A 16100-nucleotide genomic window follows, 5' to 3' on the forward strand; every position below is an offset into this window, starting at 1 on the left:
GAGAGAGGGAGATGAGAGAGAAGAGGGTTATTGTGTAGGCCGTCTTTCCGTCAAACTAACGGAATCACTGCTATCTGTTGGCTCACTGGAATCTTTTTCTTTATTTGTGACTTTAACAAACAATGACAGTTGATTTTGCCTCCTTTTGAGGATTTCGCGGAGATGTGACATTGCATTGTCGTTAAACAGAGTCATCGCTCATACTGCTACAACGTTATTGAACACCAAATAAAAAATTCTTTATGCACATACACACGTGATCACAATGCTATAGTAAACAGTACACACCCGTACGGATCTTGAGTGAGGCAAGTCGACTGAGACCAAGCACGGGAGACGATTACCCACAATCCCCCAACGAGAGAGAGAGAAGAATCATCAGCTCAGTTGTGATCATGTGGCGCACAGCAGACAAAGCGTATACATACTACTGTACTCGCATTGCAAGACCTCGCTCGTTTATCAAGTTAAAATTTATTACAAATTTTTGCTCGTCTTGCAAAACATTCTCAGACCAAGTTATTCGCAATCCAAGGTTTTACAAGTGAATGCCACCCAGGTTTCATGACTTGCTCAGGGTCTTGTGGTAGCAGATCACTGTGAAGGACTGAACGTACAACTACACTTCACTGTCTAGTGTTAGAAAAGTGTTGTGAAAACCAAAAGACATTATCCATATTTTCAAGCTACCCAAGGAAAAGAAATAAAACTTTCATATGATCTGTACATGCAATAGGAATAATTATTTTTCACAGCTAGTAATTCTTTTTTTTATTTTAATGGAAAAGAATAACATTCCATACAATCAAGCCTAACTTATACAACAAAGAAGATAACATTACATACACTGAATTCAAACCTAACAAAACAGAATTCAAACCCCACCCGAACAACTAATAATTCTTTTTAGGTGCTGAAATGAATCGACAGAGGCATTGTCAGACATTGGGCTGACCCTCCAATTTCTGAACTGGGTCATTTCCTGCTATATTTCAATGACAGCTTCGATGAAGCATGGGTATTACATCCCACATATTGTTGTCAAGCTCAGAAATAACAAAGCCAACTCTTAATAAAATCTGGATTCATTTCTTAAATTGGAGCAATGTGTTTGACAGGCCACCCTAATATAAAATGCACTCTGCTAGTTCTTCTTTTGAGATTTGTAATTTCAGTTTAACTGACTTCTTCCATGGACTTCAGAGGTGATATAAGTTAAAGATATTTTCAATTAAGTTTTTGTCTAGTTGAGTTTGCAATTACAGTACAAATACTTTTAACGTTTCAATACAGGTCATCATAAGTTTACATTTATATTAACAACTTACTTGATTAACAGACACTTTTATCCAAAGCGACTTACAAAAGAGGTCAACGTATTATAGTAAATATTAGTCTGGGGACTGTTGGGGAACAAACATTACAGGACAAGGTTATAAATTTAAAATCACCACAAGTGAAGAGCTCAGAATAAAATACAAGCGACTCACAATTCCTGTGTTACAAAACCCAACAGCTAATGTCGGTTAGACAGAAAGTCACTAAGCAAGAGAGTCTTCAAACGCTTCTTAAACACATTTAGGAAGTCAGCATTTCGAATGGAAGTGGGCAGCTTGTTCACCAGCCAGGGACTACACATGAAAACAGGCTGGACTGAGATTTGATGCCATGTAGAGGTGGCAAATTCATCAGTAGTCTCAAGTAGACAAAATGACACATAGAACCCATTGACTATCGTGTATCAAGGATTTGAACTTAATGGGTGCCACCACAGGAAGGAGTGTAGTGATCTGTAAAGAGGAGTGACATGTGCCCACCTTGTCTGGCTGATCACCAGACATGCCACTGCTTTTTAGTTTAGATCTCTAAAAGGCCATTGTAATTTTTCAATATGTAAATTGACTATTTGATTAGTAAAAAAATATAGATTTCTACTACTTGAAATTTACCAGTTAAAACGTAATAATAGAATAATTTAAAAATATTTCAGTATCTGTTAAAGACAATGGGGAAAGTCTCTCAGTTATATAGTATATATCATGAAGTGTGTTATAAATAATCTCTACTTCATATTCTTCTAAGACATTATTAAATTATAGACATCTGTGATTAGCATTTTGATGAATCAGATATCTTAGACATCTCGAATTCTGATTAGTTGCAGATATGTTTAGATATATATCTAAATTGTAATTTTAACTTGTAAAAGGATACTGGATATCTGCATGCATACACAGAAAAGAGTTAAATGTCACAGTTAACAAGCAAACCCTTTGACACGAATACAAACAAAAGTCAGAATTAATTATAGATTAAAAAAAAACGAACAAAAGAAAAGTCTTTGTGATTGGGTGGGCGCTATTGAAACAGGAGTCATGACAGCATATTTACACATCCTCCAGCCTCTTTTTATTTAATTCTAATAATATTACTATAGCTAACTCTGGTCATCAATATTCTCGCAAGGATTGTGATGGGTGTTTTAAGAAATCTTCTTATAAAGTCCGCTACCGTGGCCGTTCGTTTGTCTGTCCAGAATTTTAAATCACCTGTAGCTTGCAAACCGTTTGACCTATTGACCTGAAATTTGGTACACATATATTACGTGACGTCTGCTATCCGCTTTCGGGGTGATGTTTGACCTCCAAGGTTATTCCTCTGTTTATTTTTATTTTATTGTAGAATCAACTCTCAGCAGCGGCCAGCAGGGGCAGCCACGTGGTGCATGCCTACGGGCGCCGTTCTCATCCCTACCACCTTCGCGGTCACTTCATCTGCCTCTTAATATCTTAAATCATTCTTGAGGCAGATTGAAGACTTAAGTGCCAGCTTAAGTGAAAAATTAAGGAAAACATACTAAGTAACTGGAACACAAACTCCGACTTAATCAGTTTTAACACGAAAAGATGCCAACAAAAGAAGAGAAGATGTGGGCCGCTAGGGTGGAGAAAAGAAGAGCTGCTCTGGAAGCAGAAAGCACATCAACCTTTGAGCAAACGAATGCTGAATGTCCAGAGAAAGAGTATGAAAACTATGGATGCTCGAGTCAAGTGTATTCACTGCACATTATCATGCAGTGCGCCATTAATGGTACTTTATAATACTGAATACAAGTATGAAGTTTTTCCGTAAGGCAAAGGTGACACCACCTTCATATTTTCATCAGTGAGTGTAATCGCAGGACAAACATATTAATAAATTAACATATATATTTCAAATTACAATCACTATTACATTGAAATAATCAGTTACGTAAATGTTTGGCCATGAACACAGCATGGATGAGCATCTCTTGTTCGTTGACTCTTCAAAAGTCAGCCTGAAAGCTGTCCTCCATAATGGAAATAATTCCCTTTTGTAGCTATAGTGCCATGCTACTATAACATGAAAGAGTCTTATGAAAACATGAAGTTACCTTTTTATTTAATTTTATTGATATTATTTGAAAAAAACAACAGTCCATACAATCATGTCAAACTTAACAAACCATAATTCAACCCCCACCCGAAAGAAAGAGAGGAGAGAAAAAACAAAACAAACAGAGAAGAATGTCCCTTTCACCGATATAAATGCTTTTTCTAAAATTTGATTAATTAGACTGGCCATATATTAAGAAAATATTTTGAACAGATCCTCTAAGTGAGAATTTATTTTTTTCCCCAATTTGAAATAGAGAACATCAGTTAACCCACAGACTTTAACAGGTGGACTGGGATTCTTTCAGTTGAGCATCATAAGTCTACGTGCTAGTAGTGTGGTATCAGCAATACTATCAACTTGTCCTTCTCCACTTTATATACACCGGACACGGCTATTAATGTGTTAGGAGTGATTGTGACACAAAGGCTGTCTGATAGGCATTCAAAGATTGTTGTCCAGAATGTTGTTAATTTGGTGCATGCCTAAAACATGTGGCCCAGTGAGGCTTGAGCTTGATTGCAATGTTTGCTGGTTGAATCCTAGCCTGGAAACATTTTGGACAATTTTAAACAAGATAAATGTGCTTGATAAAAGATTTTAAGTTGAGTAATTCAACGCTTTCCACATATGGAGCTGGAGTGTCGTCTGCATGGCTGCCTTCCACTCCTTTTCAGAGATGTTAAGTGAAAGATCCTTTAGCCAACGTACCGTAGGATCTTTGAAAGAAAGGGACTTTAAAATGTTTTTATATATTACTGAGGGGCTGTCTGAGTCTTCAAAACTGATCAGTATTGCCTCTGCAATAGAAATGGGTGGTAGGTGAGGAAAACTGGGCAGGTTCTTTTCAGTGAAGTTTCTGATTTGAAACTGATAGAAAAATTGTGTCGATGGGAAGTTAAATTTGAAGTGTAATTGTACATAACATGCAGAAACATTATTGCCATACATTAAGTTACTTTAGAAAACACTCAGCATCAGAAATACAGTATACGTGGACTATCTGTGGAAATCTAAAGGTGACTGCACTTTGGTTACACAAGATACTGTTGTTTTATTGTGAATGGGATAGTAGGGACAAAGAGAATCACTATCTTCAGAAAAAGTGGCTAAAACATGCCTTATATGTTCGAGGAAAGAAAAATTTGGTAAATTTTCCACTTGTTGACTCAGAGAAGGTTTACCTTCCTCTTCTACATATTAAACTTGAACTTATGAAAAACCTTGATAAAGCAATGGTTAAAACAAAAGAGGATTCATGTGCTTGAGAAATAAATTTCCCCAGATCAGAGATGCCAAAAAATTAATAAGGAAGGTACAGAACTTTTGTAGGTGCTCAAATCAGAGAAGTGTCACAAGATGACAGATTTGAAGAAAGAGTTAAATAAAGTTGAGAAAGCTGCTTGGCAGAGCTTCAAAAGTGGCTGCACAAACTTTTTTGGGAAATCATAAGGCTGAAAACTCTCCAGAAATAGTCGGTGGCTTTCTCCAGTCATACCAAGCAATGGGCTGCATATGTCATTGAAGAGTCATTTCTTGGACTCCGTCTTGGACTTTTTCCCTGAAAACCTGACTGTGGTCAGTGATGATATGGCAAGCGACTCCATCAGGAAATTTTCAACCCGTAAAAGCATTAAGAAGGTAAGTGGAGTCGCAGTATGCTGGCTGCCTACTGCTGGACTATTAAGAGATTCATTCCTAAGTAGATAGATAGATAGATAGATAGATAGATAGATAGATAGATAGATAGATAGATAGATAGATAGATAGATAGATAGATAGATAGATACTTTATTAATCCCAAGGGGAAATTCACATACTCCAGCAGCAGCATACTGATACAAAAAATAATATTAAAGAGTAATAAAAATGCAGGTAAAAACAAACAATAACTTTGAATAATGTTAACATTTACCCAGAGGGGGGAATTGAAGATTCGCATAGTTTGGGGGAGGAACGATCTCCTCAGCAGAAAATTAAAAATACTGTAGCTGTGTTTAAGATTATATACTTGTCATTTTAATAAGCATGTAAACAAATTTAAGCAAAATTTAAGCATAATTAAAATTAATTCAAATTTAAGCTGCAAGTCTCTTGAAAACCTTACCTGATGGGAGAACTTCTAAAAACATATTTGGATCCAGCATGTTTCAGTCTACTACAGGTTGTATCCTCCGTCTTTATGTATCTCTTGACAAACACTTTGGTTGTACTTTTTATCCAATTGATCTGTCCCAATAAGGCCAATTCCATGAAGAACTGACTGCTTATAATACAACAGGGACTGTTACAGACCTTTTACTGACAGCTGTAGCAATGCATTACTCCTGCCAAAACTGATAGACTGTCCTCAAATTTGTGCACTTTCCCAGAAGTTCATCTTTCACCTTACTTTATTTTTTTTATTCTAAAATTAATTTTGTCTGTATTGTTTATTTGAGCTGCAGATTAATTATTGGCACAAAAGGAAATAATAACTTGTAATGTAGGAGGAGAAAGTGTGAAGAAGTTCTTCTTCCCAAATTTTCCACCACTGTTTTGGGGGTGCATATTCACTGTTCAGTTGGAGCAATTGTGATGGATCAGCTCTATCATTGACTTCGAATATTATGTAGACCCCTGTGTAGCCTACTATATGGCGTATTCAAACCTTTGAACGAGGAAACCACAGCTTTCCAAGTGTCACTTTTTGTCTTGCGTGCGTCTGTCCCTCTGCTCCTTTGTCCTCTCCCACTCCAGGATAGATTCGGACTTCTTCTCAAACAGACGCATGCACTCATTGCGCCTGCAGGCAGCCAAGTTTCCCCTTTAAAAAAGTAAAAAGCATTACAAACAAAGCCATAGATTTCACCTTGTTGGACTAATCTTGTAGTAGGAGAAAAAGAAAAAATTGGAATCACGCATTAGAAGATTCAGTATCTCTTTAAGACAAGAGCTGAGCAACAAAATATGGCTGTTATGTGCCATTCCGAAAAAATAAGGTTAATAAAAATAAGATTACTAAGTGCTTGAAACTGCAATTGGACATCTAACTTTTGATGTCCTAAGTAAAATTTAAAATATGATCAGTGAATCTGCCCAGTCCCAGTAATAAAAGATGGTGCTGGCATCCACATCCACAAACCAGAACACGTTGCTCCATTGCAAAGTAGGGGGCTAGGCATTCTGGCACCGCCACATTGGATACTCATCATGTGACTAGTCTTAACGTGTTATTGATTTGGGGCTGATAATGCAACATACATATGGTAATATATAATAAATACAAAGCAGAATAAGGGGGTGGCAGGTTTCGCCGTCTGTTCTGATCGTTGCTTATAATCCGGCATTACTGTGTCAGGCCTAGACATCCTGAGAGAGGTGTAACTGGAGAAAGCCTTTCTATAACTGAACAAAGATTTTCTTTGATGTACTTCATCCTGAAATTTTTCTTCTGCAACAGCAGACTCAAATTGTATTTGGTGCCAAACAACAGCTCCTTTATTATTTTAGCTACATATAGGAAAAGAGGTTTTCATTCTGTAAAATCTCTTATTACTGTTAAATCCTTCTGTTAATGTCATTATTGGCGGTTCTGTACTGCAGTATGTCACCCAGTCATCTAAATAACAGAAATTTGTTGCAAGTCCTTTTCCACTCCAGCTTACCAGTTTCAGCAGTGTATAGTGCCTCCTAAGGGTTACATTGCAGCTGGTATATGAAGACAGTGGCCTCGGTGGACAGGTTTACTGACCTGTAAGGAGGTTCAGTGTTCTTAGTTCTACCAGTTGCACTCTGCGGCTCAGTCGATATTTTTTTGCCTTGTCCATGTGGGAAGTTAATTTTGCACTTGTTCCTTTTTTCCTCTATCCATTATACTTATTTAATCTCCTTAATTTGGGGGAAGATATGCAAGCCAGTATGTGCCACATCTTGCATGATTTGTATTGTGCATAAATTACGAACACAGTCCTTATGATGACAGTGTGCTGTGATCATTGGCATTCAAGTATATCTCACAGTTACAAAAGTATCTGTAATTGGTATTATGGCAGCAGTAAATATACACTGATGAACCCAAACATTATGACCCCTTCCATATGAAGCAACGGACATTAACTTTCTCATAACAACTTTTCACATCAAGGTGAGATGAGAGATATGTTAGGTGTAAGCTGACATTAGACACTCGTAGTCGACGTGTTGAAAGCAGGTGATATTGGCAGGTGTAAGGACTTGAGTGACTTTTATAAGGGTCAAATTGTTTTGGCCAGACAACTTAGTAAGACTTATGGGGTGGTCATGCTCAGCCATGGCAAGTCCAATACCTATGGACAGTGGTCCAAGGAGGGAAAAACCACAAATCAACAGTGTGTTGGGTGGCCAAGACTCATCGATGCAAGAGGTCAACGAAGTTTATCCTGTCTGATCCAAAACAAAAGAAGGTCAAAACACAGATTGTTTTAATGATGGTTACAGGAGTAATGTGTCATGGTAGAGAGTGCATCACACCCTGCTGTGTATAGAACTGCAAAGCTGCAGATCCAGTGAAAGTGCCCAGTGTAATGCTTATCCACCACTGAAAGTGCTGAACGTTGGAACTGGAACTTGAAGCGATGATTACCTTATCAAAAGAAATCCTGCTTTCTATTGCATTATGTGGATGGCCAGGCACGTGTGCATAGTTTACCTGTGGAAGAGATGGCACCAGGTGAAGGAGATAAGCCGGTGAACATAGTGTGATGCGTTGGGCAATGTTCTGCCGGGGAATCCCTGAGACCAGGCATTCATGTGGAGATTAATTTGATGCTATCATCTACCTACCTACCTACCTGCCACCTTCATGGCAACTGTATTCCGCAAAGAAAGGGGCATCTTTCAGCAGAATAATGCATCCTGCCACACTGCATGAACTGTACAGCAATGCTTTAAGGAACATGATGAAGAGTTCAAGGTGGTGCTGTGGTCTCCAGTTTACCCAGATCACATTTAAGCTTCTTTGATACATACTGGAACAACAAATTCATTCCACAGCAGACACCTCACAACTTCCAGGAGTCAGAGGATTTGCTGCTAACCTCCCAGTGCCAGATTCCAGAGCACACATTCAGACGTCTTGTAGGATCCATGCCTCAGAGGGTTAGAGCTGTCTTGGTGGCAAATGAAAGAGCAACAGCATTATTGGACAGGTGATCATAATGTTCTGGTTCAACAGTTTGAGTCTCTGGTCTTCTCACTTCTGGACTAGTGCAACTCTCTGCAGACAGGAGCACCGGTATGTGTCATCAAACTACTACAGACAATTCAAAACTCAGAGGCACATCTGGTGTTCAACCAGCCAAGGTGGGCACGTCACACTTCTCTCCAGATCACTCCACTGACTTCTTGTAGCAGCAGGTATTAAGTTCACATGCGTGCTGCTTGCCTACAGAGTAGTCAGCAGTTCAGCGCCTATACATTTGGATACACATATGAGGTCCAATGCTCCTTCTCGACCACTCAGGTGTGCTGTTGAATGGCATCTCACAATGCCACCTTTGCATGGTATCAAACCTCAATCCAGACTCTCTTTATGTGTATTTAGTGGCAGCTGACTCCCTCAATGTATTCAACGAGGAGGACTCTCTTGTTTGGTTGATTTCTAAGTGAAACTGTTAGGTTTTGTAAATCTGTAAATCGCTTATATTTTGTTCTGAGTTCATTCGATGATCAATTTTGTTTTGCTGTCCTGTAACACTTGTTCCCATACAGTCCCCCCAGGCTCATGTTGACCTCCTTAGTAAGTCACTTTGCTAAGCAAATAACTGTAAAATGTAAATGTTTAAATCCTAATGATGTTCTTTTATGTCTACAATCCATGGTGTTTCCTGGGATGTAGCACTTACAGAACCTGTACCCTTACCTGCTCCTTAATATTGCACTCCAGTCCAATATGCATTTTGCTTTGTATTTAAAAGGAAAAGGCCTGTAACTCCACTTTCTCTCTGACTATGGAGTCTTCCGTTTTCCTTCCCATTTGAAATTTTATACTTAGTTCACAAAAAGGCTGTGATTGTAAATCATTCTGTTAGCATAAAAGCATTCTTTTGTCACAGTTCATTAGTTTACTTTCCCACAAGGACCTGGGCTCATATTAAAACCAGTAGGCTCTGTGGCCTTCCAGGGTTTAAAATCCTTGCTTGAAAGATTATCCAACCAAAAATGACTCAATGTTTTTCATTTCCAACAGGTCGATGGACAAATTCGTACAAACTCCCTTACAACTGGATTGGCACTGGACATGTCGTGTATGATGGAGCTTTTTATTACAACCGAGCATTTTCACGTAACATCATCAAGTTTGATTTAAAACACCGATTTGTCGCAGCCTGGGCGATGCTGCACGATGTGGTATTTGAAGAGAGCACGCCCTGGAAGTGGAGGGGTCATTCAGACATCGACTTTGCAGTAGATGAAAATGGCCTATGGGTGATTTACCCAGCTATCGATGACGAGGGGATTCAGCAAGAGGTGATTGTACTGAGCAAACTGAACCCGGCAGACCTGAGCATTCAGAAGGAGACCACATGGAGGACCGGCTTACGAAAGAACTTTTATGGAAACTGCTTTATAGTGTGTGGCGTTCTGTATGCGGTGGACAGCTACAACCAAATGAACGCCAACATTTCTTACGCATTTGACACACACACAAACACTCAAATCATACCAAGATTGCCTTTTACTAATAACTATTCCTATACCACTCAAATTGATTATAATCCTAAGGAAAGGGTCCTTTACGCTTGGGACAATGGGCATCAAGTCACGTATGATGTAATTTTTGCCTATTGAAAGGGGTTTGAGAATATTCAGAAATGATCATAGCACTTTTGTGTATAAAGAAAAGAATAAATAATTTTATATTCCCATGAGGACTGTAGATCAGTCCGACGGGCCTATACCTTTCCTTGCCTATACTTCCGACCAGCATCTCTTATTATTATGAGGTAGCAGCGTGCGTTATTTTCAGAAGTATTATTTAAAGTACAAGTTGTGATCAAAGTATTTGATAAGAGAAGCTTGGGATAATCTTTTTCTGAAATAGCCCCAAGGGTACAGAAGTATATTCAGTTTGTGCCCACAGGGACTTTTCATGCATTCTGCGGTTTCATAAAGCACAGAGTACAAGAACATGAATGAACTCAGGTCAAGTGCTGGGCAGGAATTTCTACAAAGTCTACAGCAATAATCTGAGCAGCAGACTGGACATTTTTACGTGTTACACTTAAAACACCAAATGCAAAACTGGTACTGTATATTTTTGTTTTTAGTCATTTGTACTAAAATCTAAACAATATGATTAAGCATATTTCAAAAGACACTGCAGTCATTGCGTATTATGCTGTTACGGAATTATCAGAAATAACCAGTTAAAGAAAATACTGGACCATTCAAAAGGAAATTCTTACCTGGACAGAGCTTTCAATATCTTCCATTATGTTTTCAGTGGACAGAGCTCAAGTCTTAAGCCAGTGTCACATTATGCGACTTTCAGTTGTGGGGAATTTTAGACTTGTCAACTGCAGTTGTTGATCTCATCATTGGACCATGTCAGTTTAAACAACTGAAAAATCACTAGCCATGCCAAATTTACTGAGTGCCATTTTTTTTTCCAGCACAACGGTGCTTGGTCCTTTTTCTGACAGCAAATAGTGTGCTGCCTGACAAAACCAGGGCTGTGCGAAGGGTTAACAGAGATGGCAAGTTCAGCTGAAATCTTGGCCTTTTTTTCCATTCTATGTTATGCAAAACATGACATATCAGACAGACGAGTGTCTCTTCTGTTCCTGTCCAAAACTCCAGCGTTGCTTATCCTCGTCACTGCATTCTGTGCATTGTAATTCTGGGTGCGTGCTCATTGGTTGTCAGCTCTCATACACAAGCCCACCCTACAACTACAGACAAAATCAGACCTTTTTTTTTTTTAGATTGATTTTTTGATTGAGTTGCAGACTAGTTGGATGGAGTTGCTGAGTATATCAGACTAGACTGGTTTTCACAGCAGCATACCACCAGCTTCCTCCGACTCGCTAAAATTAAGTAAAATGACTGAAAACCGCTGGAAAAGTCGCGTAATGTGTCACGGCCTTTTCATGACCAAACTAGCCGGGCATTCACTTGAACTTCATTCCAAATGCCCATTTTCTCTTCTGCCATCATTTTTTTTTTCTACTAATCCCAAATGCAGCAACATGGTTTTTCATGCCATTCACTAACATTATGTCTATATACAACAATATAACGACTAAATTCTTTCACTTTTATTGAACTAATTACTGAACAGTAATTCAGAAGGGTGATGCATGGGCCTTCACGTTACACTTTCCTAAAGACGTACTTTATGTCACTAACGCACCAAATTCTAAATACAGCCAAAGCTCAACTTTTATGCATGTTATTTATGGAGCGTATGCAGCATGACAGTAAAAAAGGTTTTTTGGTTTTTTTTTTAATGTTGGTTTTGTTTTTTTTTTTTTTTAAGGATGGACAAAGAATACAAATAAAACTCAAGACTATTTTAGCATTAACAGATGTGAATTTAATTGAAAAGGGAAACCTAAAGCTTGCTTATACAGTAGAAACAATGGTCCTTTTCAAGCACAGAAATGTTTCGCAAAGATCACGTCTAAATAGACACACTGTAATGTGCCACACTGTGGGTTTTGTCAGGGCGGATTGCAAAATGTCAAGATGAATATTCCTCTCGACTCTGTCTGGCTGTTAGTGTTTGTGCTTCATCAGACTCCATTTACAATCACGGAAATCCGTCAACAACATGAGCATAAGATCTGCTTCAAGGTACAAACACCAAAAATCAGCAAAACAAAATCTTCAAGATTTGCTTTTGTTCCTTTTTTTCACTTCTGAGTGAAATCAACAAGCAGTTTTGGATACAAATAACAGATGTTTCCAGTAATCCCATGTGGCTTTACCAGGACAAACAAAAGTTTACCTCAAATAATCATCACACTGAACCTGTGCCACTCTCCCAACATTACTTTATCTGTGATGAGTTGCCAGTTTCTGTCCAGATTAGAATTTATTTTAAGTTTTTTTATCTGTGCATAAGCAGAAGAATAAGCAGGTACTTTTGTGATGTTTATTATTTTGTACCTCTATGGAATCAATACAGATCCTTCTTAATGTATAGTAAATACAGAGTGTTCACCTTCATCTAGTTCTGAATCTGCTTAATCCGATTCTGAGTGGCCAGGAGTCACAGCCTATGACACGCTCTACCAGATGAGGTCACAAAGATGAAGTTAAAATGGTGGATGTTTATAGACAGACACTTATGACACCTCATTCTACCTATATGTGACTGTTTGGTTCATATGCTTAAATTGAGCCACTTAGGTTTTTATCTTTAATAAAATGTGGCAGCACAGCAGGCTGGGCTTGAATTCTGCACCTTTGTACAATCTGTGTACAGTCTGGAAGGTCTCTCCATCTATGGGTGGATTCCTCCCACACCTCCAAAGACACACAGGGTGAGTTAACTGGTGAAACCCTGCTCGCCGTGCGTGTTTCTGTGTGTGCGGACCCCAAGATGGACTGTCATCCTGTTCAGGGCTGTTTTATGTGTTGCACTCAGTGCTACTGGAATCTGTGGTCCTGTGACACAGAATTGTATTAAGCAAGTAACATTCTGAAAAAAATTTAAAGCTGAAAGTATAACCATTAAATGTGTATGTGCTATATACAGATTTTACTACCTCTATAATATATGCACACGCAGGTGTTGGAGGTATCTCAGTACATTCATTTATTCATTCATTGGTGCTACATAACTTTGACTTCTACACAGATTTTTCTACAAACTATCCCTGCCCTGTATGTGAATTAAGAGGTTTCTTTGCAACACTTCATATGAACATTTCAATACATTGTCAAAAAATATTTAGGACAGTTACTTGATTAGAAACTCTGTGGAAAATATAAGGAAAGGAAAACAAAAAAATGAACATGTTTTTAGGCAAGTCACATTTCAAATTGAAAAAGTAAAAAATAAAGGTAGAAAAAAGAAAACAAAACAATGACTCTAATATTTAACATAACCTACTCCCTTATTTCAAATGCAGCATTCCAGTGCTTTGACTTTTTACCAATTATAAAACAAAGATAAATCGTCCATCAATTTGTCACCTTTAATAGACACAAAAGAGTACAAAACTGAAATTAAAATGGATAGTCGATAAGTTAAAGTACAACCTGGCAATGACTGTGTGTGCTCCAACTCCAACATGCTCATTCAGAGCCTGCGAGAGTGTTTACCCAGCTTCAGAAAGGTTTCTTTTTTGTTCTCTTTAGCTCACCGTCCCAGAGGGATTCTTATAATTTTTTATTGACCTTCCTTTCTTGATGCGTCATTCAGACATGATGTCAGTTTCCTGTCAGGTGCTCACGCCGTAATGAGAAAGTCTGCAGACGGCACTTGTGCTTTCTTGGAAAGGTGGATATCAACTGACGAGAACATGGTAATACAGTACACACAGTTTTAAGGTACCTATGAGTGCCGGATGATCACCTGTAGGCAGATTATCTGAGATTAGGGAATTCTATCATTCTATTCATCTACCACTAAAATGGCAATAAATAAAGAAATACACTTTCAATAGATCTTAACCTCTGCAGGAATGAATACGTCAAAATAAAATCTCCTCTGATTTATAAAGTTCAAATGGGACAGACAGATCTTACTGGCTTTGAATAATTCTCCATGGGAAAAAAAAATCTTACAGCAGCTTTTCGTTTTACAAGGCAAAGTCCAAGTAGTACTTCTACAATTACAATAAATACCACATCTGTTACTCCATTTATTTTAAACTGGAAATGTTCTGGATGTATTCCCCTGAAAGAAAACACATTTTTTCTACTGTCAGGCTTCACTAAGTTTGGATACCACTGGCAGAAAATGCAACAAAACCAAATTGTGACTAACAACACTAACAGTTCTGGATGTGTGACAGCACAATCTGTGAAGTTATGTGTCAGATAATCCAGTGACCCAAAATGATCTGCAGGAAAAGAAAAAAATTCTGTGTAAAACAACTTTAATAGATCTGAATGAAAAAGATGGGCTTTGGTGGACAGAGAAGGTCAGCTTTTTATTTTAAAAGTGCAAAGAGGAGTTGGCTGATATTCCTGAAGGTGCCAGAATATGTGCACCTTTACGACAAATTCAAAAGTGGACTTCTGATCTTTTTGTTTGGGGGAAAAAATGAACGTGTGAGGCTCAAAGCCGCCTTTGGATGACCTGATATACCCTTCCTGTAATAAATTAGAAAAGAATAACATCCACACAAAAGTAGACCACAGCAAGTAAAAAAATGCATAAGACCTTCCTATTTATCATTATAAGTTGAAAAGTTTTTTTTGTGGCTTTAAAATTTCCCATACATTTCAAAAGTGCCAAGACTGATTTTTTTTGTTCGCTTTGCAAAAGATGGGCTGCAATTTAGGATTAACATGAACTATTTGACAGCCTCAGCAATTGCTCCTACTGGGGCTGAGGTCTGGCTGTTGGTCGTAGATGAGTGGTAGAAGGTGTTGGTGCCGTTACCCTGTGAATCTCGCAGGAACGGTGGGATAGAAGAGGTCCTGATGTGTAGAATTCTGGTATCCATGACTTCACAGTCTATCTGCATCATGATCTCGTAGTCCTCATTTTTTATTACACTTTCTGTATTTAAAAACAAACAAAAAAAAACAGTTAAACATAATGTAGGACATTAAAATAGACAACCTGAGAAGAGAAACCTGACCTGTTCACGGCAGACATGGACAAATAAGCCATAATTCTATCATCATGGGCCAAGAGGCTACCATCTCCTGCTTCAAAATTGTCACCTTCAAGCTCAACTAAAGTTTGAGGCTGATCACATGGACAAAGTTTAATGGTCTGATTAGACAAAGATGGAGTTATCTGGCCTCAATGTCCAGAGGTATGCTCGGAGAAGAAAAGGTGAGGCATTCAACCCCAAGAACACTGTGCCAGCTGCTAAGCTTGGTAGTCGTTGCATCATGCCCTGTGGCTGTTTTGATGCCAGTGGAACTGGTGCATTGCACAAAATGGACAGAATGATAGAGACAGAGGCTTATGCACAAAATTCTTCAGAATAACCTCAAATCGTCAGCTAGAAGGATGACTCTTGGACACAAATTGGTGTCCCAACAGGACAATTACTTTAAACACACACCAAAACTAGTTTAGAAGGGGCAAATCAGGCTAACTTTAAGTGTTTGGAATGGTCTTCCCAAAGTTCCGAACTCAACCCTACTGCAGGAATGTGGACTTTGCATAAAAGTCAGGTCTGTGCCGGGGAACCAACAAATTTGGTTTAACTCTACCAATTCTGCCAAGAAGAGTGGTCAAATATTCAACTTGAATTTCCCTAGAAGATTGTTGAAGGCTACCAGGAGCATTTGATTGAGGTGAAACAAGTTAAGTGACATTTAACCAAATATTAGTTGTGTTCTATGTATATTTTTGACCCTATATGTATAATTATGACCATGATGGTTTCCGAAAATCCTTAATAAAATAAAACATAGGTGTTATATTTCAGATTTTTTTTTTTTTGAATAAAGATGTACTGTATATTGTACAAATATTATGCCACAGAAAAAGAACAGCTGTAGAAATTAATGACATCCCCAGTAAT

General features: G+C 38.2%; 2 protein-coding genes and 1 long non-coding RNA gene across 6 annotated transcripts in view; 1 reads left to right on the forward strand and 2 right to left on the reverse strand.

Moving 5' to 3' along the window:
• Positions 1–10732, forward strand: part of LOC114658985 (olfactomedin-like protein 2B) — a 45534-nt gene extending 34802 nt beyond the window's left edge. Inside the window, exon 8 of the mRNA XM_028811146.2 lies at positions 9626–10732. Within this exon, the coding sequence (XP_028666979.1) occupies positions 9626–10227 (602 nt within the window). The 3' untranslated portion in view covers positions 10228–10732. The remainder of the gene's footprint in view (positions 1–9625) is intronic.
• Positions 10733–11174: 442 nt separating this feature from the next.
• LOC127529445 (uncharacterized) lies at positions 11175–11431 on the reverse strand. Its single transcript, XR_007936121.1, has 2 exons — positions 11390–11431; positions 11175–11348 (listed from the first exon to the last, which is right to left on the reverse strand). It is a non-coding gene; the product is annotated as an uncharacterized LOC127529445 (long non-coding RNA).
• A 1746-nt stretch (positions 11432–13177) lies between these two features.
• atf6 (activating transcription factor 6) overlaps positions 13178–16100 on the reverse strand; it is a 204965-nt gene continuing 202042 nt past the window's right edge. For all 4 annotated transcript variants that reach the window (XM_051933018.1, XM_051933017.1, XM_051933015.1 and 1 more), the window contains one exon: positions 13178–15118. In XM_051933018.1, the coding sequence (XP_051788978.1) occupies positions 14910–15118 (209 nt within the window). In that variant the 3' untranslated portion in view covers positions 13178–14909. The remainder of the gene's footprint in view (positions 15119–16100) is intronic.

Source organism: Erpetoichthys calabaricus, chromosome 10 (assembly GCF_900747795.2).
Source record: "Erpetoichthys calabaricus chromosome 10, fErpCal1.3, whole genome shotgun sequence".
In the NCBI taxonomy this organism is placed as follows: domain Eukaryota; kingdom Metazoa; phylum Chordata; class Cladistia; order Polypteriformes; family Polypteridae; genus Erpetoichthys; species Erpetoichthys calabaricus.